Here is a 27191-nt window from a genome sequence, read left to right on the forward strand (position 1 = left end):
GGAGGGGAGCCAGGGGATCATTTCTGTGCTGAGATAGGACCCAGACTATAGAGGAAGAAGATAATATGAGATAGCCTGTACTGGGATGAGACACATTCTTCCTTGAGAAGAACTCAAGGAATTAACTCAAAGGAACAACTCTCTGCAGGGTCCTTTATTGTGTTGAGCAGACACAGGGAGCACAGTTCCTCATGACTGCAGCCTGTGGGTCACACCAGACAGGACAACACTGAACCAGAAATGGTCTGAAGAAAGACATTGGTGTGGGAACAACATTCTCACAAAGGGAACAGCAACAGCAGCAGCCAGAGAAGCCAGGCTGGGCCTGCACTGAGTGACATCAGATCTGCTCTGCAGGAGAAGACAAAGAGTTTATTGCTTCTGAAAGCATCCAGTGATCAGTTGGTTCAGGGCAGCCTTCAGCTCCTTGTTCCTCAGGCTGTAGATGAGAGGGTTCACTGCTGGAGGCACCATTGAGTACAGAACTGACACCACAAGGTCCAAGGATGGGGAAGAGATGGAGGAGGGCTTCAGGTAGGCAAAAAAGCCAGTGCTGAGAAACAAAGAGACCACAGCCAGGTGAGGGAGGCAGGTGGCAAAGGCTTTGTGGCGTCCCTGCTGAGAGGGGATCCTCAGCACTTCCCTGAAGATCTGCACATAGGACACCACAATCAACACAAAAAAGGCAGATGAAAAACAGACACTGACCACAAGAAGCCAAAGTTCCCTGAGGTAGGATGAGGAGCAGGAGAGCTTGAGGATCTGAGGCACTTCACAGAAGAATTGATCCACAGCATTGCCCTGGCAGAGAGGCAGGGAAAATGTATTGGCTGTGTGCAGCAGAGCATGGAGAAAGCCACAGGCCCAGGCAGCTGCAGCCAGGTGGAGACAAACTCTGCTGCCCAGGAGGGTCTCATAGTGCAGGGGTCTGCAGATGGCAACGTAGCGATCGTAGGACATGGTGGTGAGGAGAAAATACTCTGTGTCCATCAAGAATAACACAAAGAAGACCTGAGCAGCACATCCTGTATAAGAGATGTCCCTAGTGTTGCTCAGGGAATTGACCATGGATTTTGGCACTGTGGTAGAGATGGCACCCAGGTCAAGGAGGGCAAGGTTGAGGAGGAAGAAGTACATGGGGGTGTGGAGGTGGTGGTCCCAGGCTATGGTGGTGATGATGAGGCCATTGCCCAGCAGGGCAGCCAGGTAGATGGCCAGGAAGAGGCAGAAGTGCAGGAGCTGCAGCTGCCTTGTGCCTGAGAATGGCAGGAGGAGGAAGTGGGTGATGGAGCTGCTGTTGGCCATCTGCTGCCTCTGGCCATGGAGACCTGTGCAAGGAGGGAAAGACAGTGACAAGTTATGGCACACTTCTCTCAGCCTCATTGTAACCCCTGTCTCTGAGCTGAATGAGGAATGGATCAATTCATTCCCCATCACTACCAACCAGGGATGGTTCATCACAGCTTCATATGCAGCAGGGACCCAGAATTGTCATGAAGATTCCTCTGGAGTCAGAACGGAAAGTGACCTACAGCTCAATCCCAGGGAATGAGAGTCCCATGGAGAGTTAGAGAAAGAGGGAACAGCTCTGCAGTGCTGCAGAGACAGTGAAGGGAAGAGACAAAGGCAGAGGGGCTGGGGGTGAAGCCTCCTTACCCAGCTCTGCTCACTGCTGCTCACAGGATGGAACTGAAGGGCTTTGGACCTCCTTCTGTGTGCACACTCCAGGAGCCTCCAGATGAATGTCAGCTGCCAAGGTTGTGACTCCTGACCTGGAGCCCATAGCTTTGAGGGCACTGCCTCTGCTGGGTAGAAGAGAAGAACAAAAGGTTGCATTGGGAAATGTGTCTGCAGTGCAGAGAATGGCACAGAGGTGCCTGATCCCCCTTGCCAGGGCATCTCTCCCAGCTGATCACTCTCTCCCCGCTGCCCAAGTCCCTGCTGCTGGAAGCTGTCCCTGGCAGGAGCTGCTTCTCTGTGCCCAGCTCTTCTCCCTGTCCCTGCCACCCCTCCCACCTGCTGTGTTCACAGCTCTGCCCTGCAGACCCCTCCCAGCAGCAGGACACTGCCCAGGGGCAGCTCTGGGTGTGCAGAGCTCAGGAGCAGCTCAGACAAAGGCTAATGAGACCTCAGATTCTTATGAACAGCAGTGAAATAAACTCTAGTCTCACACTGCCCTCCCAGCACACCAAGGGGATCAACATTCAAAGCCAAGACTCCTTCCCTTCCAGCAAAATGCTGCCTTGATGCTCTTCTGGAAAGCCTCCTCAGAAATGCCCAGGGGGGAGCCAGGACTGTGAGCAGCTCTGGACAACACAGCTCCTTCCCCACAGCAGAAGGACCCTGCCGTGCCCTGCCCTGCCCTGCCCTACCCTGCCCTGTCCTGCCCTGCACTGCACTGCCAGGGCTGTCTTCTGCCACTCACAGCTTCTCCCCACAGCACTGTGTGGAGCTCCCTGGGCAGGCTGAGAGCTGAGCCTGGCAGGCAGCAGAGTCCCTGCCCCAGCACACAGCCCCTGGGCTGCAGGGACCCTGCTCTGAAGGACAGCCCTCACCACCCCTGCCTGCACCCCAGGGCTCCACAGCTCTTCACAAAAGCCTGAAAAGAGCCTCTGCACAGGAAGATTTCCTTCCAGCCCCCAACAGCTGTGGCTGTGCCAGCTTTAGGAGATACCTCCAGGAGCTGCACCTGCACTGCCCTGCCCCCACAGACTCACCGTGTCAGTGACTGCAGTGACTTCTCCTCCTGTCAGCTCTCAGTCACCCTCCTGGACAACTCGAAGCTCTCTCTGCCTTCCTCAACTCGCTGAGATCCACTGGCAGTGCCCTCAGCCCTGCTATGCAGAGCAGAGGAGCTGCTGCTGGGCAGAGCTGTCACTTTTCTCTGCTGCCTGCTTTCCAGCAGCTCCCTCCAGCCACAGATCTCAGCCCAGCTGAGCAGCAGAGGACCAACCCAAGGGCATTTTAATGACCCTCTGGTGGCTTTGGTGCCATGTAAACATCAGAGGCTGAGAGGGAGATGATGAAACCTCTCCAGAAGTTTAAGTCACTTTCAAACTCTGAAGTTTCTTCTCTTGTTGATGGGTCCCAGTGAGGACACTGCTGGGAAAGTGTCTCCAGGCTGTGGTTGGAGCAGAGAAGTGGAGGCAGTGCTGAGAGGTCAGGAGAAGCAGAGGAAGATGTCTCTGATGCTGAGCAAACCTGGAGGTGTTTCATTAATGCAAAGGGTCAAGCCCTGAGCCCTGGCTCCTGGACAGGCAGATCCTGTCCCTCACTCACTCCTCAGGGCTCTTCCTGGAGCAGTGAGATGTGGAGAGGACCAATGTCAAGGGCAGGACTATGGCACAACCCCTCCCAGGCTCCTGAGGATGCACAAGGAGGCAATGAGGCCCCAGGGCTGCAAGGAGGAGTTGTCTCCTCAGAGGCATCAGTGGCACAGACCACAGCCAGAACCAAAGGCAGGAAGAGCTTGGCTCTGCCAGGAGCCTTTCAGCTCTTGCACAGCCCTCTGTCATCTGCCCCTCAGGCTGTCCTCTGCTGCTGCATCAGCTGAGCCTCTTTCCCTGCAGGCTGTAGTCACCCAGCCAGCTGCCCCACCTTGCTGGCACCTTCCTTTCCTGCTCTCTCTCCATCCTCCCTGGGTGTTCCTTGAGACTCCAAGCCTTGGAGTGCTCCAGGCTGCTGCTGGGGGATGTCTTGCAGTGACATTTCTTTCTCCTCATCTCCAGTCTGGACCTCCCCAGCTGCACTTTGTGGCTTTGTTTCTCTCTATTGCACTTTGTCACTGTGCAGAAAAGCTTCTCCATGTCTCAAACCACTCCCCAAGCACTCTCAGGCTACTCTGCTCTTGTCCTCACTCTTCACACCATTGAGCCCATGGCCTTCAGTCTCTATCTACTGGTCATGTGCCTGAGGCCCCCCAAGCACATCTTGGGAGATCTCTGGGCACTCTCCAAGGTCTTTGAAGATGGATATGTGGTGGTCATAGGACAACAAAGAGACCAAGTGCCCGATGTGCCTTCAAGAGGACTGGACCCCCGAGGGTGAGATCTGCCCAGTTGCCAGGGAAGGGACATAGCCGAGTCTAGCAGTGCAAACATCTGCCTCAGCCTGAAGCAGCAGCCTGAGGAGCTTCACAGAGCAGGAGCAGCATTTAGCTGCATGGCTCTGTGACCCCGCTGCTGCGGGAGGGAAGAGGAGTCGCCACTTCCATCACTCTGTGCCCTGTGAACCCCAGGGGAATCCAGAGCACCGTTCCTGCCCTGTGCTCCAAAGCCAGGACTGCTCTGATAGGGTCCTGCCCACACTTGTTTTTCCAGGGCTGTTCACATTCCACTTCCACACTCTCCTGCTGAGTCCCTGTGTTGGGGCAAGGGTTGAGTGCTCTGGCAGCTTGGGCACCATCCTGCTGCATGGCAGTCCCATGACCACAGGCAGGCCATGGGAAATTCTTTGGCTCACATGGCCTCCACAAGAGCAGTTCCACCCAGACAGGTGATCTGCCTGGGGCAGTGTCTGAAGGCTTAGGTCTTCTTCTAAAGTTTCCATCAAGAACATGCCCAGGAAATTGTCCAACAGATGCAAACAGCAGGGAACAGCTAAAGTGTGTGAGTGTGCAGGGCTGGGGCACACAGCAGTGTCCTCACACAGCCAGGCCTCCTGCAAGTGACCTGAAGGATCAGCAGAGAAGGCTCTGGGCTGTGTCTGTGTTCACTGGACACCCTGGGGAAGCTGTCCCAGGGCAGTCATCCTAGACTGGGCTTCACAACCACTGTTTCCAGCAGCAGCGTCACACCTCAGCTTGGATAGACTCTTTGTCCCTCCACAGGAGGACATAGCCTCAGGAGGTCAGCAGTGCCTGTTTGCATTGTGCAGATGAGATGTCAGCAGATGAGGTGAGGTGAATCTGAGTGAACAAACACCATCAGCTATTGCTGGAGGTGCCAAGGCACTGAAGCTTTGAGGAGCCTCCCAGCCTATGGCAGGGGCAGCAGGAGGCCAGGCAGACTCTGACTGCTGCCAGGCAGGGCCTGTGTGAGTGATGGGGAAAGACTCTGTCTCTGAACATCCCACACTCCATTAGGGTTCCATGAGGCCAGCTCAGATGTGGACACCTGAGAGAGCTGGGACATTACTGTGTGTCACTCCAGAACAAACCCTACTGGCCCAGGGAGATTCATCTCAGATGTCTTGGGCAGGCTGCTGTCTGCTCACATCACCCTTGTTGGACTGTGCCCTGAGATGTGCACAGAGCCATCCCAGAGGTTCTGGGCTCCTTGGAAAAGGCCTCTCCAAGAACAGCAAAAAGGAGGGTGGGGAACATTGCAGGCTGGTCACCCTCAGCACAGTGCCTGGGAAGGTGAAGGCTCAAACACCTCTGCAGCCATTTGCAGGCCCTTGCAGGACAAGAGAGGTATTGCTGAAGCCATATGGGTAGGGGCAAAAAGGGAAGGTTTTGTCCCTGGACCTTAGCCAGAGCTTTGCCATGGTCCCCCATAGCCTCCTTAGAGCCAGACTGCTGAGAGCTGGAGAGCAGAAATGGGTGAGGTGGTGGCTGGGTGGTGGAGGAAGCCCAAATATCATCAGTGGAGAGTCCTTCTGGCAGACACTTCCCAGTGGCATCCATCAGGGCAAGCCCTTGGGCCAGCACTGGGGAATGTCTTCATAAACTCCCTGCACCATGTGACCCAGGGCCTTTGCAGCTCCTCTGGAGATGAAGCCAAACTGAGCAGAGCCCTTGAAAGAATTCATCTGCTTTACCCTGCCCTGAGCAGGATCATTGGACAAGAGGATGTGCAGGAGTCTCCTCCACACATGCAGCAGGACAGAGCCAGCAGCTTCTCCACTCAAAGCCTTGGTAGGAAATCTCCCAGATGGATCTGGTGAAACTTTGATCTGCTCAGGCTCTGGCCACAAGGAGGCTGATGGCTGAGTGTGCAATCCTGTGCTCAGTTGTGTCTCAGGAACTCACCATTCAGTAGGAAGCCAAGGACTGGGAAAGGGGAGGTGAGGCCACTTCTGCCTCCTGAGAGGATTGGCCAACAGCAGGAACACAGCTGGGAAAGGGACTGTGAGGTCAGTTGTATCTGCAGGAGCTGATAGGGTAGCCCTGAGCTCATGGCTGGCAGATGGGCACAGTGATCTGGGAGATGCCCTCTGCCAAAGGGCCTGGGCTGACTGCAGGAAGGGGCTGATGGGTTGGTTGCTGTGTCTCTGCTGCCTGAGTACCTGATGGGACAGCAGCAGGCACAGGGCTTGGTGCTGTCTCTGCAAGAAACTGCAAGGCCAGCAGCCTTGGGAGCTCCTGGTGAGGTAGGAGAGAGCAGGAGAGAGGAACACTGCCAGATGGTGCAGCCTGGCAGGTGGAGACTGGCCAAGAGGAGCAAGAAACCTCTCTCAAAGGGTAGTGCTGTGGCCTGAGAAGATCTCCAGCAGGAGTCTGGGATCAGCCCTTCTCTTTGTGTGCCAAGGAGCAGAGTGTGAGTGTGGGCAGGTGTCAGTGAAGGCATGGAAAGGCCAAGGTGGGGAAGTGAGATGAGGGTCTGCAGCCTGCAGGGCAGGAGAAGCAGCTGTGAGACAGTGCAGGACAAAGCTGTGGGAGAGCTGGCAAAGGGCAATGGCAGTGGTGGGAGTGATGAAGAGAAGCCAAGGCTGTGCCCTAATGGCTCTGGCAATTTTCTGCCCCCAAGGCCTGTGAGGAGATGTTGTCCTAAGGCACTGGGAGGGCCCCACTGCCTCTTTCCACAGCCCCAGGAAGGCTGGGGACTGTCAGGCCCTTGTCCTCCACTCAGCATCACAAACCCTGCAGGGATCCTAAAGGAAGGCTGGAGAGGAACTTTTCATGAGGGTGTCTGGTGACAGGAGAGGAGGGAAAGGTTTGAAGGTGAGAAAAAGGAGGTTTAGACTGGGTCTTAGGAAGAAGTTCTTCTGTATGAGGGTTGTGGGACTCTGGAATAGGCTTTCCAGGTAGGATGCCCTCTCCTGAGGGTGTTGAAGGCCAGGCTGGATGAGGCCTTGAGCAGCTGAGTCTATTGGAGAAGCATCCCTGTCTATGGCAGGGAGGTTGGAGCAGAGGAGCTCTGAGGTCCCTTCCAGCCTAGGCCATGCTATACTGCTATGAAACCCACACCCCACCCCCACTGCACCTGAAGAGCCTTGACCCACACATATGGGACAGGCTTGGCCTGTGGGGTAGGACCTGCCTGCCCAGGGGCTGTGCTCAGGCCTTGGCCTTTGTGCTGCAGAAACCAGAGCCAGAGTTTGCTCTCCTGCACTTTGCCTTTGTCTGCTGCAATCACAGCCTCTCCTGAGCTGCTCTAATGAGTCCCTGGGGAGGCTTTGGCAGTAACAAGCCTCAGTGGGGCCAATCAATGCTTCAAGGTACTTTGTGTTTTGCTTCTTGCTTCTTGCACAGTTTCTTCACTCTTCTCTCAGTACCTGAGGTTCATGGAATGATTCCCAAGTGCCCTGAGAAGCTCTTTGTGTCTTTCTTGTTGACTTCCAGACTTCAAATTGCACCTCACAATGCTCAGATTTTGATGGTAAACTATTTGATTCTTTCTCAGATGAGGGCAGAGGTGACAGCAGCATCCACCAAGACAGAATGATGCAGGCTGTCTGCTCAGGAGGTCTGGACTGGGAGGAGAAGCTGTCCTTTGAGGGCTGACACTGAGTGGACAACTTTGCTCCTCACTCTCCCCAACCTCCCCATTGCTGTCCCTGCCCACCTGGGCCTTACATCCCTGCTCCTTGCATCAGACTTCTCCACTGCTCTCTGCTGCTGGAGCTCACAGCTCCATGGCACCAGCTGCCCCCTGCTCTCCTTAGAGAACTGCCTGCACACAGCCACAGAAGAATTGTTGCTCTTTGGAAGCTAAGCAAAGCCAAGGCTGAGAATGTTGCCTCAACAATCTAAGCCCTCTGGAACCATCTGCTCAGCACAAGCTGTCTCTCAGCAGCTTGCCTGTCCACAAGGATGAGGCAAAGCCAACAAGTTGTGACATGGCTGTGATTTCTCAACCAGTCAAGAGTTCTTGAGAGTGAGAAAGAGATGAAAAGGTTGGATCCTAGCAGCCCTTCCTCATGAACCAATCCTGAATTCAAATCTCTTTCTATGGCTGTGCCTGGAGAGAAGCACCAAGCACACAGACACAGGGACAGAGCTGGCTGCCTCTAGTGGAACGTAGAGACCCCAGCATGGTGACAGAAAAGGTGTCTGTCCAAAGACACAGAGAGGTGGAGAGGTAGCTGGCAGAGAGGCTGCCCTGGAGTTCAGTTCCCTTCTGCTGGAGATCAGGGCAAACCCTCACAAAGCTTCAACATTCTCAGAGGATGAGAACTGAGCCTGGAGAAGTCTGACTTGGTGCTGGCCCTTGGTGCAGGTTGTCCCTGAGAGATGTCTGAGTGGGGGAGATGCTGGACACAGCTGCTGTGATCCAGGAGAGCTCCAAGGCTCTGGCTCTAGGGTCACTGCTTTTAGAGGTGGAGATCATTGACTTTCATCAGGTGTTTCTCTGATCTGGAGAACCTTGGATGCTGAATCATCCTGGGATCTTTTGCCACTTGCACAGAGCCTGAAGTTTTTTTGACCTCTAAAGTTGTCTATCACATCCCTGTTGGCTGTGATCCAGCACAGATGCACTTAGCTGGCAGGAGGTGACAAACCCCCAAGCCATAGGGAGAGAAGTGCAAGGCTGGGAGAGCCCTGGTCAGGGCTGAGCCATTCCTTGCAGGTCAGTCTTCTCCTCTGAGCCCTTTGCTTCTCTCTGCCTGGGCTCATATCCTTCTCTTCTCTCCATCAGCCCTGCTCCTCTGTGCTGGGGAGGAGCAACGTTTGCAGATCTGCTCCTTGGAACAGGCCAGAATGTAAAAAAAACAACTTTGGGACAGCAGCAAGATCTGAGGCTCCATCTGACCCCTGAGTATCTCTCAACCCTCTACAGACCCTTCTCCAAAACCACACTTCACCACTTATGGAGCTTTGAGGGTCATTGGCTGTGCTGGGAATTTAGGAGTTCACCTCCCTGAGCCCCAGGTGGTCAGGTATCAGTTGCATGGCCAGAGAGGGATGGTTGGGATGGCTTTGTCCTGGGGGTGTCAGCCCCATCAGCACTACAACCAGGGGACTCAGCACAGGAGTTAGGGCTCTGATCCCTCCATTGCAAGAAGTCACACACAGTGTCCTTACTTCTCAGTTAGCAGGTCCCCTAGGATTTGCCCAAGAGCACAGGGGTGACCATTCCTCTCAGCAGCACGGCCTCCCAGAAGGACCTGAACAAGATCTTGGAGGAGAAGAATCACCTGAAGAATAATTTGGAGGAGTCAAAGCTCAGCCTTGAAGAAGAGAAGAATTGGTTGATGAAGACATGGATGAGGACAGCAAGGATGAATTATACAAGGATTAGGAGGAGGAAGACAAAGGTGATGATGGGGAAGAAGAGTAGGATATGGAATGGGAGAAAAAGGAACAGAAGGAGGAGGAAGAGGAAGAGGAGGAAGAGGGCAAACCCATATCAGCCCCTCTGTGTCACCCAAGCAGCCACATCAGTGCCCTGAAGGTGGGCAAAGCTTACCACCCAGCTTGGAGCTGGTAAAGCCCCACTGCCCCCAGCCCAGTGCCCAGCCCTCTGTCAGTGGTGACTACAGCAAGGGCTTCACCCTCAGCTCCAACCTCATCCGGCACTGCTGCGTCCACAGCCAGAAGCCGCTGCACCTCTGAGCTGCCTGAGGCAAGAGCTTCACCCAGATGGCCACCCTCAGCCAGCACCGCTGCACCCACACGGTGCCAGCCCTTCCCCTGCACAGGTTGCAGCAAGGGTTTCATCCACAGCTCCTCCCTCACCTGGCATATTCGCCCCTATGCAGGTGACCAGCATGCCCCAGGGGACACAGCAATACACTGACCCTGGCACTGCCAGGCCAAACGTGACCCCCTCAGGGGGCCTTTTTCAGCAGATTGAACTGAAATCTCCTCTTTTACACCTTCTTTCCTCAGAAGCAAATGTGTCCCTGCCCTTCTCAGCACCAGCCAGTGCTGAGGAGAGTAATGACAGTGCTGAGTCAGCACAGCCACTGCCACCACTGCAGCTGGGCTGGGATTTGCCTGCTTGTTCCTCAACAATTTGGGCTTGCTAGAGGTAAAAGAAAAACCTCATCCCAAGGATAATGCCTAATCAGAATGGAAACCCCAACCCTAATAAAGTATTGTCTTTGGTTGGTTTTTCTTTGACACTTCTATCCCAAAAGGCCACTTTTGGGGGCATTTCTTCCCCAGGGGCAGGGATGAAGCCAAGTGCCCACTTCAGGGAGGTGTCCTTGAGGGGTCCTGGGAGGGTCTTGAAACTGAAGTGAGGAAATCAAACTCAGTGCCTCCCATAGCCATTCAGCAGTATCCTTCAATAGCCTGCATGGACATGGAATGATGCCTCCAAAATGTAGCTGTGCTGAAAAGGTTAACCATGGTCCTCATCTAGGACTCAGTAACACACAGGCATTAGAAGGATAAAAACTTGAAAAAGTCCTTCCATGTCTTGGTCTTTGCTGCCACCTCCTGTCCTTTCAACAACATTGCAGTCACCATGTCTTCTGTCTTGTATTGTTCCTGTTGGTCCTCTGCCAATCCCACAGAACTGTCCTTCTCTTGTTAGTGAGGCCCAGGGGTGTGAGAACCCAGCCTGCTTTCCAGACTCAGCCTTATTTCTCTCTCTGTCTAGAGCTGCCATCTGCTGCTCTAGCTCCATTTGCTCTCCTAAGCTCCAGGTTTACTTTCTTGATGTCAGAAAGCTGAGCTCTGAACTAGTGGGAGAGTTTCTGACAGTTAGTGAGAAAGTGAAGAAGTCTCCTTCCTTCAGATGTCCTGCTGAGTGTTCTGGGACAGGCTCAGGTGAGGGCCAGTTCTGAGAGGCAGAGTTTAGGTTGTGGCTGGGTTGGGTCCTGGGGTTAACACCCAAGGGTCAATGCCAAGGGTAAAGGCTGGAGGCAGGATGAGCAATGGGGGCAGAGTCAGGGTCAGGAGTGTGTTTGGGAGGGGCTGAACTGTAAGCAGTGAGGTGAGGGATTGGCTCTGCTCCACTGCATTTGAGAACGGGATTGAGTAGAGAGGATGGGAGGGGCCCAGGCTGTACTGGGAGTGCAACCTAGGATCCAGCCTGTACTGGGAGGTGATAAAAGCATTCAGTCTGTCATGGGAGGTGTGTCAGTTTCAATTCAGACCCTGAGGAGACCCCCACACAGTGAGGGAGGGCTGGGTGGGGAGGGAGGGATACACTTCCCTGCCAAGGAGCCCTGCACCCATGCCTGGTGAAGGAAGACAAGGACCCCCTAATGAGAAGCAAGCTGCAGGGCTGGCCAGGAATGGATCTGATCAGATTCCTGATGTCTTCTTTTTGCCTTGTCTTTCTTGGCTTGGATGCTGCTCACTGGACACTCACTGGAAAATGAGAGAGGCTCCAGCAGAAGTTTCCATCCTAGCACAGCCTGGGACTGCAGACACAGTGCTGTTAGGTCTGCCCTATGAACTGTCTGCCACTAAGGCAGCAGCTGAGCTGACCACAGACTCAAATGCAGGAGGAGTGTGGTTCATAGCTGCATTCACCTACTGTATGGGATGCAAATGGCAACAGAAAGCTGCAGTGCTGGAGGTTGGTCCTGGGAAGACTGTGACAGAGGAAGGTGGTGCACAGGTAGAAGCATTGCCCTGCACTCATGCTGACAGCAGAGAATGGTGCCACTGCTACTCACACTGACTCCTGTGCAGCCTACAAGGGTGCCACTGAATGGATGTGTCAGGGGGAATCTAATCAATCTGGAGAGCTGGAGACTGGCAATGATTCTGAGAAATAGGTCAGTCAAGACCCTCAAAGGTAGGATGGGTCAAAGGCCATGCCCAGAAGGGAAGAGCTGCTGCAAAATGGAACCAGCAGGCAGATCACACAGCAAGAATTCCTGTGGTGAACAATGAAGGGGGAGATTGAGCAGGATTGGCTGAGTGGCTGCACATCAGAAGAGGCCACCCAGGGAAGGCCAACCTCGATTCTGAGTGTCAGCCTCGAGGGTGGTCAGGTTAAAACATTTGAAACAATTCTTACAACTTGGCCACAATGTTGGGTAAGGCTTAAGGCCAACTACTCAAACCAAGCCTCTGCAAAACAGATCAGACACAAGACGACTATTAGGAGCCCCTGGCAAAGTGATTATGTTGGCCCTTTGAAGACCTCTCCTGGGAAAATTTATATCCTGGTAGGAGCAGAAGTGGTTTCAGGATGAACCATGGCCACAGCTCTCAGTACTGCCACAGGAGCTCAAAGGATTGAAGCTCTGGAGAAATGGTTCAGCATTCTACCTGTGCCTGAGTGTGTCCAAAGTGCCAATGGATCACACTTCACAGTGAGCACAGTGCAAGACTGGGTGCAAGGAGACTGAATTAAAGGAGTGTTCCCTACCCCATATTATCCTCAGGCTAATGGTGTAGCTGAACAGACCAATGGTCTTCTTACAAGACATGCTGATAGCTCAAGGCACAGCTGGGACTCACAGTTGGCAGAAGCAGTTTTTACTGTCAGCAGCTGATGAGGAATATATGGGAGCCCCAGAATTCAAACATTTAGTCCCATGGAACTAGTGATGGCTACTGCCCATGGACCTGATGGACAGAGGAGTGAATCCCTACCACAGATATAGATAGTCCAACCTGTACTAGTGAAGCTACTGTCCATTGGCATTGTGCCCATGATATTGGCAAAACCCAGAGGCTTATATGCCTGGGAAGCCTTGGATGGGATTGGGCAGGGACAGCAATGGGGAGGTTGGGGAGGGTGAGGAACAAAGTTGTCCATTCAATGTCAGACCTGAAGGACAGATTTCCCTGCAAGTGCAGATGTCCTGGTGAGACAGCCTGGGTCAGTGTCACTTGGTGAATTATCATCTCTGCTCTGAACTGAAAGCTAACAGAATATTCTACCTTTGATATGAAATAAATAATAAAGGAGCATTGTGAGGAGCACTTTGAAATCCTGAAGAAAACTACAGAGACACAAATAGCTCTTAGGGCACTTGGGGATCATTGCCTGAGCCTCACACACTGAGAGGAGACTGAAGGAATCTGCTCAAGAAGTCAGAAGAAAAACAAAGAGTGCCTTGAAGTATTAATTAGCCTCACTGAGGGCCATTAGCAACAAAGCCTCCCAGGGGTTGTCAAAGAAGCTCAATGGAGGCCATGATTGAAGGCAAACAAAGGCAAAGTGCAGCTGAACAAACCCTGGCCTTGGTTTAGGAAAGAGAAAGGCCAAGCTCTGACCCTCAGGCCTTGGAAAGGCAGATCCTGAGAGCCTCCAACTAAAACTTCCTCTCAGCAGCCATGGTGGCAGAAGCTGCTGCCAGAAGGAACAGGATCAAGACTTTGTCCCTGTTGAGCCTTTCAGCCCTGCCAGAGCCCTTGGCCATCCCGCCTGCAGGCTGTGCTACACTGTCCCATGCCTGCAGCTCTTTCCCTTCAGGCTGTTGAGATCCATCTGGCTTCCCCAGCCAGCTCTCCCCCTGACATTTCCACAACTTCACTCAGGGCACTCCACTCTTCCTGCCTGTTCCTTGACACACAAAGGATCTCCAGACTCCTTCTGGGTCACCACTTGCACCACAGCTCTACACTTTGAGTGACATTTCTTTGTACTGGCCTCCAGTCTGAACCTTTAAGCTGCACTTTCTGAAGGCTTCCTTCTGTGTCCACAACCAAGAAAAGCTCCATCTCCTGACACCCCTCTTCAAGCAGGGGCACATCACCCCTGAGCCTTCACTTCACCAGGCTAAGGGAGCTCAGCAGCTTCAGGTTCTAGACAGAGACTCCAAACTCCATCCAGGCAGATCTCCTACAGAGCTTCTCCATTACCTCTTCATTCCTGCAGACTATGGAACACCACAGCCAGACACCAACATTGCAGATGTGGTCACAGCAGTGCTGAGTGCAGGGAGGACAACCTCTGTGTCTGGGTGGCCACACTCCTACCACAGCCCTGCTGCACTTGACCTTCTTCACGCTGCTCAGGCTCTGCTCCATCCCAGGGCACTGGCAATGGTCTCTGCCAGAGGCTTTTCTGCCTGGGCACTGAGCAGAACCTCCAGCTCCAAAGCAACAGTCAAGGTACCACCCTGCTGCTGCCTTTCTGCTTGGCAGGCAGAAGGAATGGTAGAGTCCCCAGCCCATCTCTGGGCCTCCTGCTGGCCAATGACTCAAAGGGATTGGATTTTGCAGTGGCCTCACAGTCACCTCATGGCCATGTGGCTCCTCCTGCCCTAGGAGCTTCTCAGCCATCCCTGATGTCCTAATGCTGGCCCAAGGCCTCAGCCTGCTTGTGGCTTGGCAGCTGAGCAGGCACAAGAAACCTCTGCATGGCCTTCCAAAGCAGGTCCCTGCTGCTGCCTTTCAGCTTCTCCAGCAGCCACAGCCAAGCCCTGTCACTGCGGTTGTCCCATCAGGTCCTCAGGTGGCAGGGAGGTGACAACCCAGCTCCAAGGCTCTTCCTGCAGGGGCAACCAGGTGCTTAGGGACAGGGAGTCACACAAGTCCCTTGCCCACCACAGGCCTTCTGCTGGCCTGCTGGGGACTCTGGCAGCTGGGAGACCAAAAGCACAGAGGCCAGCCAGGAATCAGGGGCTGCCTTCTCAGCTGCTGCAGCAAGAAGTGACCTCCCAGACCCTTCCCTGCTCTCTTCCTTCTGCTGCCCTATCAGATGCTGAGTCAGCAGTGACATCCCAGCCCCTGCCCAGCCTTGTGCCTGCTGCTGTGCAGGAGATCCTGAGGCAGAGCTGAGCTGCCCATGGCATTGCCATCCATCAGCTCTGGGTGTCCATGAGCTTCTAAGCCACAGGCTACCTCCTGCTCCTCTTCCTCTGGCAGCTCCCAGCTCCTGCCCTGTGCCAGGTGCCAAGCAGGATCAGTCAGGGGTGGGAGGGGATGCAGGTGAGGGTCAGAGCACAAGAAGTCTGAACTGGGAGCCTCACCTTGAATATCTCCAGGAAGAGGCCTCAATCACCTCCCTGGGCCACCTGTTCCAGTGTTCCACCACCCTCATAGTGAAGGAGTTCTTCCTCATATCCAATTTGAATCTACTTTTCTCTAGTTTGATGCCATTGCCTCTCATCCTGTCCCTGCAGGCCTCTGCAAACAGTCTCTCTCCATCCTTCTTGTATCCCTATTCAGGTACTAGAAGGCTGCTATTAGGTCTCCCCAGAGCCTCCTCTTCTCCAGGCTGAACACCCCCAGTTCCCTCACCCTGTCCTCATAGCAGAGCTGCTGCAAGCCCCTGATCATTTCTGTGGCCCTCCTGTGGATGTGCTCCATCAGCTCCAAGTCCTTCCTGTGTTGAGGGCTTCAGGGGAGGTCTTACCAGAGCAAAGTGGCAGGATCCTCTCTCTCCATCTCTGGCCATGCTGCTTAGCATACAGCCCAGGCCCCCATTGGTCTTCTGGGATGCAAGCTCACACCACCTGTTCCTGTCCAGCTTCTCCCCCACCAGCACCCCCAAGGCCTTTTCCTCAGGGCTGCTTTCTATCACCTCCTCCCCAAGCCTGTATTGATAGTGAGGATTGTTCCAGCCCAGCTGCAGGACCCTGCTCTTGCTCTTGGTGAACCTCATGAGGGTCACCTGGGCACCACCTCTCCAGCCTGTCCAGATCCCTCTGGATGCCATCCTGTCCCTCTGGCATATCAACAGCACCACTCAGCTTGGTGCCATCTGCACACTTGCTGATGGTGTCTCCATCCCTCTGTCTATAGCACTGATAAAAATATTAAACAGCACAGGATGAGATGAGTGGAATCAGTTTTTACTGGGACAGGGCCTGGGCTGTACCTGGAGATGTTAATGGGAGCCACTTTGAAATGGGAGATGGCCCAGACTAGACTCTGGTGTGATTAGGGTATGGAGTTGTGACTGTGACAGGGCCCAGCCTGTGGTGGGAGGGGTTAAAGGAACATAGTATATAATGGATTGAGTCCCAGACTGTATTGGGACATGGCCAGGGGACTGAAGTTGTACTGGGATAGGGTCCAGTCTGCCTGGCAGGGGGTAAAGGGACATAACATGTACTGGGAGGGGTCCCATTCTGGTCCTGGGAGGGGTTCAGGTGGTGCAGCTTTTCTGGGAGCAGCCACAGTCTACTGCAAGAAGGGGGCCGCTTTAACGACCAATTTGATCAGCGGATTCCACTTTATTGAGCATCAGACACATCTTATATACAGTTTGCTATAATTATGCCCACTTGGCAACATACTATTGGTTGCTCTCTAACAGGTTACATCATTGTTTTCACAACTCTGTGGAATTCTTCCATCCGGCCTAATTGCTCTCTTTCCCAGATCTCGCCTCCTCCTTATCTTGCTTGCCTCCCATCTCAGGGGCAGCTGGGTTTCAGCATACCAAGCAATCAGCACTTTCTCACATCTCCCACTCCGCCACTATATCATCAACAAAGAATTCTTCAAGGCCTGAATTGCACAGGTGTTCCTGGGACCCATGTCCCCTCTTGCTCAAGACAAACCCCAACAACAATTCCCCCATTTTTCTTTTGTGCAAGTAAGGCCTTGGAAGTTATTCTTTGAACACTTTGCATAATACAATTATAAACAAGTTTAACAATAATCAAAATGAGTACAATAATGCCTAAGGACCTTAAAACTTACTACTATAATTAACAAACACATTTACATTAAGTCTGGGTGTCCCTATCAGACACATCTGAAAAAGTTTAATCAATTCATTATTACCTGTTATGTTGCACCTTTATTTTCTCTAGGATGGTCAAAAATCATAATTTGTTTAAGGGTAGCAAGATTTCTTTAATCTGTAAAGGTAGATCTGGCCAGGCTCTAGCTTCACAGACAGAAAACTTGCAGGCAATCAGCAAGAGCAAAAGAGCTTCATTGCTTTGCCCAATATAAAATTACCCATAATAATGTGGTTTTGGTCATCCTAGTAATACTAATCTCTTATTGGTACCAACTTCACCCAAAAAGCAACCTTACAATAGTTTTCTTCATCTTATATAGTTTCATCATCTATATAAGCAAACTTATGCTAAATAGAAGGGAGGCATATGATAGTCTTAGAATAGGTGGTCAAATCCCTTCTCCCTACATTCAGTGTGGTAAGGGTCAAAGCATCCACTTTCACACATGCTCAATTGTGCAGGCTTCTTATCTGAAGAAAACAAATTCCTAGTTCTGAATGTTTATCTTTAAGACAGCTCCTTCTCAGCCGTGATGTCTCCAATTAACCAGACAGAGTCCTTGCAAGTCTGCAAGAGAGGTTTCTTTCTCTTTACCCTCTAAACAGGCCTCACAAGATCCTGACCCTTAATCCCAGTGCACTCTAAGTCTTACAATTTTGACACAAATCACCAGTATATTCATCACAATTCCCCCCTTTTTTTTTTTGTCACCATTGATTTGTGTTAAAATTTCCAGATATTTCAGAACCTTCTTAATTGGATCATAATTAAGGTCATCTGTTCTGATCACATTGTGATCATAATTCTCTACTTGTAACTCGTTGACATGAGCAATCTTACTTAAAGGTCTTAGTATTTTGTAACAACAATTGCAGAGTATTATGCATAGCAATATTACAATTGTTCCAACAATATTACAAACAAATGTTGAAGCCAATTTAGATCTGGTAACCAGAAAGTTAATTTATCCCATATTTCTTTAAATCCACAAGAAGTATCATCTAAAGAAATCTGATGTAATATCTGATTGTGGCTTACAATTGCCTGTAAATCTGTTTTCACTCGTTTATCTAGATTAACATAACTACAACAACTTACATTTATGACTACACATACACCCTCTTCCTTAACATATAAAAAATCCAAAGCTAATCTATTCGGAGTAGATATTTTCGAGAGACTATTGATTTCAACTTGCTGCGCTTTTATTGCATCTGTGCTTGCATTTACTATGATTTCAACTGTAGCAGAAAAATTTACCATTGCTTTTTCAAGTTCAAGTCTTTTCTCTCCGGTCTGATCAAGATTCCACACATGGGAACATGGTTTTTGATTTCGATTGGACTACTTATGTACAAATAGGGTTAGGATCAAAATTAGGCTCCACCAAGTATATGTGAACTCTGCCTCCTCGGCCTGCTGGGGTGCAACCAGCAGCCGGGTGTATTTTCTTCTCGGCAGCAGTTACATTCTTCAGGAGCCCTACAGATTTTTTAACTCCTTAACCCACTTCAAAATTCCATTTGGAGTCTCTTCTCTATTTCCTTGGTTAGTTCGTTTACCATTTCCCATTGTGCTTTTGTTATTTCAATTCCTCTGCCTTCAAAATCTTATGTCTCTTACTTTTCCTTTTACTAATCCTTTTAATTATTCCTGATATTTCCCAACTAAAATTTCTCTAGTCTTTATTTCCCACTTATGCCAATCCCTTTCAATAATTTGCCATGGGGATTTAAATCCTTTTTCTCACCACAAAATAGGTTTTCTGTATTTACCAGCCCAAACTGCCTATTTTCAAATTCATCATTCAGGACAAAATATTTTTTGATTGATGCTTTTGACTCCAGATTATCATAACAGTTATTGTGATCGATGTTCGACTTCATGGGAAATGCTGTTTCCTCTTAGTCTTGGTTGGTGAAGGAATAGTTGTTAAAATTAATACCTATTTACTACAAACCTTAACTTATGCTAATACTAAAAATCCTTAAAACCTTAAAAAACTATGTTAAAATTAATCCATCAAATCAGTGTCTAAAAAGAAATAAAATTGTTACATTAACTAAAATACACTTTCCAAAATTAAAACCTGTTTATACATTCCTTAACTATATTACATGGAGCTCCTTTGAAATGCCTAGGCAGACAACTAAGAAGGTTCGAACCAAAAGAAAATCTTACAATTTGAACTCTTAACTAAGTGCATACACCTTACTGCAATTACTATGTACCAAATACTTATAAATACCAAATGCTTACTTATTCATTGTGCTTATTAGAAAAACTTAACAAAACTCTAAATAACAAATCTCTGAAAGACGTTACAATCAGAAATGACAAAATGAGTACTGTTGCTTTAAATCAAAACAGAGTAGTGCGGCTAAAGCCGCTGCGGGGGAAAGGGGTGGGGGCTGCTGCTGTGGCAGCTGCTCCGCTGCTACTGTCGGTGCTGTCGGTGTCGGTGGTGCGTCAGCCGGTACCGCCTTGGTCGGAGCCGTCGGTATCCGCGGGGGCCGGCAGGGCTCGCGGGAGGAGTGCGGTGGCAGGAACGCTGTAACCGCGAGCCTCCAAGCGCTCCATTTTTTCTAAGAGGGGCCGTAAAGCAAAGTCGGCGCTGTTTGAATTCCTCGCTGCCGGTATTGTCTTCCGAATCCGAGCCGTCGCTGGCGATGTCAGAGGAAGGTTCCCCGCTGTGTGCAAACGGCAGTGGTGACGGCTGGTAAACGCGGTGTGGTCGCCGCAAGATGTATCGGGGGCGGCCCCGGTCGATCGGTCAACAGTTCTCAGACACATCTTTCAGCTGCAACTCAGATACACCTGGCGCTGCATCTCGTCCTGACAAAGTTGCTCTAACTGCAGCAGCCATTCGCTGTTTCAGTTCGTAGGTTTTAACACAGTTCATGCATTCTCGCCACGACTTTTGCAGCTTTATAGCAGTTTTATCACCATCTATAACCAAGTCCCACAACTTGTTCCTGTATTCTCTCCAACAAGCTTCATCAAAATAACTATCTCCGCTAGGGAAATGCCCTAAAGCGGATCTATGGGCCAAAAGTCCAGGCATTACTTTAGACGATATCTCCGCCTTACGCTTTTCGATGACACTGTATTTCGTCTGATGACTGCTTATAGGGTCGGCCTTGCCCTTTCGAGTCTGTGCGCAAAGGTACTAAGGCTGCCATAACCTGTTGACTATGCTCAAGCTGTTTTGTCATTGTCATTGACAACACCTCAGCCTGTTTTTGCAATCCCTTATCAATCACCTCCGTCAGCATGGCCATCGGATTGCTTGGCAAGTCCTGAGCCCTCTGCAACAATTCGGCTACCGTCCATCTAGGATCTGCTGATGTAATAAGCTGCTGTGTCTGCTGGTTCCCATTCTGCATTAAACACTGCCTTAAAATTGCCTCTCGGATACCTTCTCCTACGCTTGCTGCTCTAAGTGCGGCAAGCAACTTATCTACAAATTCACCAAGAGGTTCCTGTCTACCTTGCTTAATTCCCATATAGTGAGGATTTGCATTTCCATCCTTCTGCTTGTCAAAAGCCATCCTCACTATCTGGGCTGATGCTTGCAAAACAGGCGGCTGTAAAAGTGCCTGTAACTCTGGTCTCTCATACTGTCCCGTTCCACACAACTGATCTACTGTTACATCAAATAGTGGGTCGTTTTGCTGTCTTTGTACTCCAGCTGATTGTCTAGCTAGGTGTTCCCACTCATTCAAAAATGTCATAAATTGAGATGCTGTTAGGATCAGCTTCATAACATTATAAGAATCTCTAGACAACATATTATAGTTCATGTAAATAAAATCAATCATCTGTCTACCTGGTTCAGATTGAACCCCAAATTGACTCGCGGTCTGTCTTAATTGAGATAACAATTTCCATGGCAATTGGGTTACATCAGCCTGAAAAACATTTTGCTCCCCAGGGACCTGTGTATACATTACTGGAAGAACTTGATGTGAAGCAGCCAGCTGGCTAAGCCCTTCCTGATCTCCTTCGGCATTTAAGTGTTCTGCAACCTTTCGCCAATACTCTGCGTGCTTTCTTGCATGATCTTTAACACCACCTCCAGGATCTATCGCCCTGTTTGTCTTCTCTCCCTCACCTACTTTCTTGTCCTGTACAATTTGCTCAGCTAAAAGAGACAGGGAAGGCTCCTCACCAGAGTCCTGTGTTACAGATTGTAATTTGACTCTGCCACCTAGTCCTTTTACACACGCAGCCTTCTCCTTTCTTAAATAATCCTGAACCTCTTCTGACAAAGGCAACCCAGCATGTGTAACACTTGCTCCATTTGGGTCCATATAATCTAATCGTACCCTGGCTTGATAAGCTGCCATTTGCTCAGCACGATGCTGATCCAATGCTGTCATAGCCATCTTCCACCATTTTCCACACTCCTTTGCTCGTTTTTCATCATCTAAGCCATGCAGCCACAAGTCTTGTCCAGACTTTTTCCACTGCAATTTTTCAAACACCTCATTTGGGTCCTTAAAATATCCTAACTCTTCTGCATAGCTTAACAGCGGCACCAACTCCTTTGTAAAATTTAACTTACACTGTCGCTTTTCTAAAAAGCATATAAATAAATCATACGCTGCCTGCCTATCCATGTCCGTATTTAAACGTTAATACCTGTGCACACAGTCCTCGTTTAAGCAGTTTCCGGCTCTACAGCGTCTTCGGCTTCAAGGCTGTCTTCCCTTTTCTTGCAGCCTCCGGTACTGCTATCCCGGGCCGGCCTTCTTCTTGCCTCCAGGCTTACTCCGAATCTCCCAAGTCCCAAAGAACTTCTTAGATCCTAGCCTTTGTCTTCATTAGCTTGCCCGCATTCTCCACCATTTGTTGCAAGAAGGGGCCGCTACAACGACCAATGTGATCAGCGGAATCCAACTTTATTGAGCATCAGACACATCTTATATACAGTTTACTATAATTATGCCTACTTGGTAACATACTATTGGTTACAGATTACATGTCAACCCCACCTCTTGCAGTTTTAACATCCTACTTCAGCAGGCCACACACATCTTGTTTGGGTAAGCCCCTACTTGTTTTACGACCCTCACGATTACACGACTACAGTGCCCTTGTGACACTTCGTGATAATTCAGCTACATCCATCATGTTCTGTGGCATTCCTTATCTTGGCAGGGCACCAGGCAGTCCTGCAGGTATCCCTTATCTTATCAAAAGGCCAGATGATCCTGCAGGCCTCTTTCCTTTGCCCATTGTACCACAATCTCTCCTGAGTGAAGCAAAAGAGCTGAGATCAGAAGAGAAGAGAGAGAATTGTTATGGTACAGCTGCTCTGGTTCCAGATATTTATCCAATCAATTTGTTTAGAATAATCTTTTCTTTTCCTTTTCACACCCAAGAATGATCTATTTATTTTGTTTCTACTTTTCTGCTCAAATCTGTAACTAAATTTTAAAGGCATTGCCTAAAACCACCACACCCATGGAGAGGTGGAGAAACAGGGACCAGGCCTGCAGTGCTGCAGAGAGAGTGAAGGGAAGAGAGAAAGGCAGAGGGGCTGGGGGTGAAGCCTTCTCCTTACCCAGCTCTGCTCACTGCTGCTCACAGGATGGAACTGAAGGGCTTTGGTCATCCTTCTGTGTGCACACTCCAGGAGACTTCAGCTGAGCATCAGCAGTCGAGATGGAGATGCCTCCAGGAGCTGCAGCTGCAGTGTCCTGCACCCACAGCCTCACAGTGTCAGTGACCGCAGTGACTTCTCCTCCAGTGAGCTCTCAGTCACTCTCCCAGTCCTGGACACCTTGAAGCTCTCTCTGCCTTCCTCATCTCCCTGAGATCCTCTGGCAGTGTCCTCAGCCCTGCTGTGCTGTGTAGAGGAGCATCTCCGGGCCAGAGCTGTCTCTCTGCAGCGCTGCCTGCTTGCCAGCAGCACCTTCCAGCCGAGGAGCCTGACATGGCTCAGCACAAAAGGACCACACCAGGTATTTTAAAGCAGTCCTCTGGTGGCTTTGTTGGCATGTCCATGAACCTCAGAGACTGAGAAGCTGATGAAACCTCTCCAGAAGTCAAAATCATCTTCAAACTCTGAAGTTTCTTCTGCTTATAATAGGTCCCAGTGAAGCATACTGGGAAAGGGTCCCCAGGGTCTGGTTAGAGCAGGACAGAGTGGATGCAAGGGAAGAATCAATGGAGACACTGAAGCATCTCCAGGCTGTGGAGAGGGCAGAGAACTGAGGCAGTGCTGACAGGTCAGGACAAGCAGCTAAAGGTGGCTCTGCTGCTGAGGAAACCTGGAGGGGTTTCATTGATCCAAAGGGCCAAGCCCTGACCCCCAGCCCCTGGCAAGGCAGATCCTGTCCCTCACCTGTGGCTCAGGGCTCTGCTGGGGGCAGTGGGGAGTGAGGATGAGCAGTGACCAGGGTAGAAACTTGTCAGGTTTTGCTATGGTTTGATTGCAAAGAGACAACTCCTGCTGAAAAGGAATGAAATGTACCTTTAAAAATACTTTGTAACAGATGCTTTGTGCAATAAAAACCTCTCCAATTAGCTGCAGAAACCTTGGCAATAATTAGAGGTTCAGCAGTATTTAATTAGCCCCATGGAGTATTTGGGGCTGATGACATCATCCTTAGGTACTGCCAGGAGACTCTGCCAAGGTACTGCCAAGAAGCTTCTCAAAAAGTCCAAGTCAGAAGCAAACTCCAAAGTACCTTGAAGCACTGATTGGCCTCACTGAGGCTTGTTACTGACAAAGGCTCCCCAGGGACTTGTTAGAGCAGCTTGTTAGAGGCCAGGATTGCAGGGAGACAAAGGCAAAGTACAGGGCAGAAAAACTTGCCTTTGGTCTCTGAAGCAGAAAGGCCAAGCCCTGACCACTGCCCTTGCAATAGAAGAACCTCAAAGCCTCCAAGAAAAGTTTCTCCTCACAGGCCTTGGTGGCAGAGGCAAGTGCCAGAGCCAAGGGCACAAAGACCTTGGTCCTTTTGGGCCTGAGCCCTGACAGAGCCCTTGGCCATCCCTACTGCAGCCTCTCCTACACTGTCCCATGCCTGCAGCTCTTTCCCTTCAGGCTGCTGACACCAATCTTGCTTTCCCAGACAGCTCTCCCCCTGCCATTTCCATCCCTTCCCACAGTTGTCTCAGCTCTCTCTGGCCTTGCCTGACACCTCTGGATGGCCTCATGCATAGCAGCTCTACCCTTGGAGGGACATTTGTTTGGCATCATCTCCACTCTGAACCTTCCAAGCTGCACGTTGTGAAGGTTTTGGTCTGTTGCCTCTACCATGGTGAGGATATGGCACTTGCCCTGGCATGTCCATGGCACTGGTGCAATAAAGTCAATCTGCCAGACTTCACCATAGTTATGTGTCACCTGTGATGCTTTCCATGGTCAGCTTCACCCCTTGGTCATGAGCCCACCTATGCACAGCATCTCTGCCTAGATGTCCTGATGTTTCATGTGCCCATTGAGCTACAAACAGTTCACCTTTACACTCCTAGTCCAGATCCACTTGGACTACATGAATTCTGGCAGCCTTCTCTACCTGTTCATTGCTTTCAAGAGCACAGCTCCCAGGCACGTGAGTATCCCCATGGCTTACCTTCAGAGCCATGTTTCCTACCCAAGCAGCAAGGCCCTGCCACAGTGAAGCAGCCCAGATGGACTTCCCCCTGCCTTGCCAATTGATCTTCTCCCACTGCCACCATACAAGAATCTGTGTAGAGATAAAGTCCTGGACAGTTTTCTCTCTCAGCAATCTCTAGAGCCAGTTGGATGCTTTCACTGCTGCATATTGACTCAATTCACCTTCTCCTTCAGTGGCCTCAACAACTTCTTGTGTAGGACTCCATTCAGCAGCTCCCACTCCCAATGGTTCCCTACCACCCAACAGGATCCAGCAGTAACCAGAACCTGAGGCCTTTCATCCTCAGATAACTCCTTGTATGGTGCTGCCTCCTGGGCACCAACCACTTCCTCAGGCCACGCTCTGAAATCTGCCCTCTGGCCAGTGCAGAATCTCTCCCAGAATCCCTGGGTGCTTTGGTTTCCCCAGTCCAGCTCACTGCCTAATCAGTGCTGCTCACTCACTGCCTGTAGTGCTGGGCTCATGATGTGGAGAGGGAAAGTTCCCTCTGAGCATCCAGTGCAGCACAGGCAAGCTGGGTGCTGAAAGGAGAGCTGCTTCTGTCCCCATTACTTCTGAAGCAGCTCCAGCTCCTTCCTAGGCTGCTGTCTTGGGTTTAAGGAATGAGGCAGCTGCTCTGTGACCCTTCTCTGAAGTAGTTCAAGAAAGCCTTCCACACAGGATTGGAGAGAATGGAAAGTACTCTTCATAACTCCATCCTACAGTACAGAGCATAGAAAAGCCACAAAATCCATAGTCTACCTCAGCAGAAGTTCTCCAAAGGCTTCCTCAGGCCAAAGCTTCCCACAGCCTTCCTCCAAGCAGAGCCAAACACCCAGGCTGCAAATTCCCCCTCCTGCACCATGCCTCTTTGGCCTTGCCCCATACCTGAGTGATGCAGCTCCAAATTCTGCTTGCCAGCTCCAGGCTGAGCCAGACCAGGCCACTCTGGGCTCTAGTTGGCAGCATTGCCATGGCTGAACCTGGCCTCACTCCCCTGCACCAAACCCCATTAGGGTAGAACAGAATAGAATAGAATAAATCAGGTTGGAAGAGACCTTCAAGATCATCGCATCCAACCTATCACCCAACACCACCTAATCAACTAACCCATGTCACCAAGCACCCTATCAAGTCTCTTTCTAAACACCTCCAATGATAGTGACTCCACCACCTCCCCAGGCAGCACAGTCCAATGGGCAACCACTCTTTCTATGAAGAACTTCTTCCTAACCTCCAGCCTAAACTTCCTCTGGTGCAGCTTGAGACTGTGTCCTCTTGTTCTGGTGCTGATTGCCTGGGAGAAGAGACCAAGCCCCACCTGTTTACAACCTCCCTTCAGGTAGTTGCAGAGAGCAATAAGGTCTCCCCTGAGCTGCCTCTTTTCCAGGCTAAGCAACCCCAGCTCCCTCAGCTTCTCCTCATAGGGCTCGTGTTCCAAACCCCTCCCCAGCTTTGTTGCCCTTCTTTGGACACCTTCCAGCAAGTCAACATCCTTCCTAAACTGAGTGGTCCAGAACTGGACACAGGACTCAAGGTGTGGCCTAACCAGTGCAGTGTACAGGGGCAGAAAGACCTCCCTAATCCTGCTGGCCACACTGTTCCTGATGCAGGACAGGATGCCATTGGCCTTCTTGGCCACCTGGGCACACTGCAGGCTTGTGTTCAGCCTACTGTCAACCAGTACCCCCAAGTCCCTATCTGCCTGGCTGTTCTCCAGCCACTCTGTCCCCAGCCTGTAGCACTGCATGGGGTTGTTGTGGCCAGTGTGTAGAACCTAGAACTTGGATGTGTTCAATCTCATGCCCTCAGAATCTGCCCATCTGTCCAGCCTGGCAAGGTCCCTCTGCAGAACTCTCCTACCCTCTGTGATGAAGAGGTTATTAAATTTATGAATGTGAAATATGAATTATGAACATATTATTTTTATTAATTATAAAATTATTAATAACCAATGAATCACTAACTTACATACATGTTCTAGTGCACGTTCATGAAATGCATTCCATAAGTGGGTTAGTGTTACAATTAGATCTCAATTGAACTATGCACAGAATTATTTCTATATAACGAAGAGTGCAGTTCCGCCGCTTGGCCACAAGATGGTGACTCGGCGGGACGCGGGCGGCTTCTGGCTATACACAGCAATATTATAATCTTTCTATGCATCAGCGATTGCTAGACGCGGATACTTTGAACTGAGTGCTAGTGGGTGGAAAGCATGTGGAAGATACTCTGTAGCTGTTGTTTGTAGCAAGGTGGAGATCCGGCAGACTACTGTCACTGGACTGGTTCCTAGTCGAGTTGGATGGCAGCAGTGGGTTACTGTCTCTTCTCTCCGCAGTAGTGGAGAGGAAATAATGGAACCTGGGCTTAGCGCAGAAGCAGGTTCCCTTCAGGACTTGGTCGATTCCCTCCAGACAACAGGGATCGGTCCTGGTTGGGGTCAGCCAGTGGGGTCAGCCCTCAAAGTTGACTCGCATGGCAGAGCGGGGCAACGGTGGCCGGTAGGCGGGCTTGGACGATGTGGCAGCAGGCAAAGCTACGGGGGTCAGCCCAACCACGGCGATTCTCGGGGCTGAGGCAAACAGCCTCGGGGAGAGAATGCGGCTGCGTTAGGCGGCGGATTCTCATTTATTGAGCTTAAAGGAACAGCGGGACTCTCCGAGTGGTCCCGGGTTTGGTGCAGTATAGGCACAAACAATGCCTTAGTCTTCCCTGAGGTTCACAGGGCTCAGAGCGGCACACGGTGGCTCCTCTCCTGCTATGGTGGGGCTTGGCATATGTGGACTCGGTATTGATCCAGTCCCTTCTCCCCGGTGACTGGGCAGATCTTACCCTCGGGGGTTGGTCCAG

At 50.8% G+C, this 27191-nt stretch overlaps 2 protein-coding genes across 2 annotated transcripts in view; both read right to left on the reverse strand.

Annotated features, from left to right (window-relative positions):
• Positions 1-27191, reverse strand: part of LOC137456464 (zinc finger protein 850-like) — a 262080-nt gene that overhangs the window by 80473 nt on the left and 154416 nt on the right. The window lies entirely within an intron of this gene.
• LOC137456479 (olfactory receptor 14A16-like) lies at positions 373-1330 on the reverse strand. Its single transcript, XM_068167945.1, has one exon. The coding sequence runs from the start codon at positions 1303-1305 to the stop codon at positions 373-375; it is 933 nt and encodes a 310-aa protein (XP_068024046.1). The 5' UTR covers positions 1306-1330.

Source organism: Melanerpes formicivorus, unplaced genomic scaffold (genome assembly GCF_026170545.1).
Source record: "Melanerpes formicivorus ecotype bairdi unplaced genomic scaffold, bMelFor1.0.p_v2 SCAF_126, whole genome shotgun sequence".
Taxonomy (NCBI): Eukaryota; Metazoa; Chordata; class Aves; order Piciformes; family Picidae; genus Melanerpes; species Melanerpes formicivorus.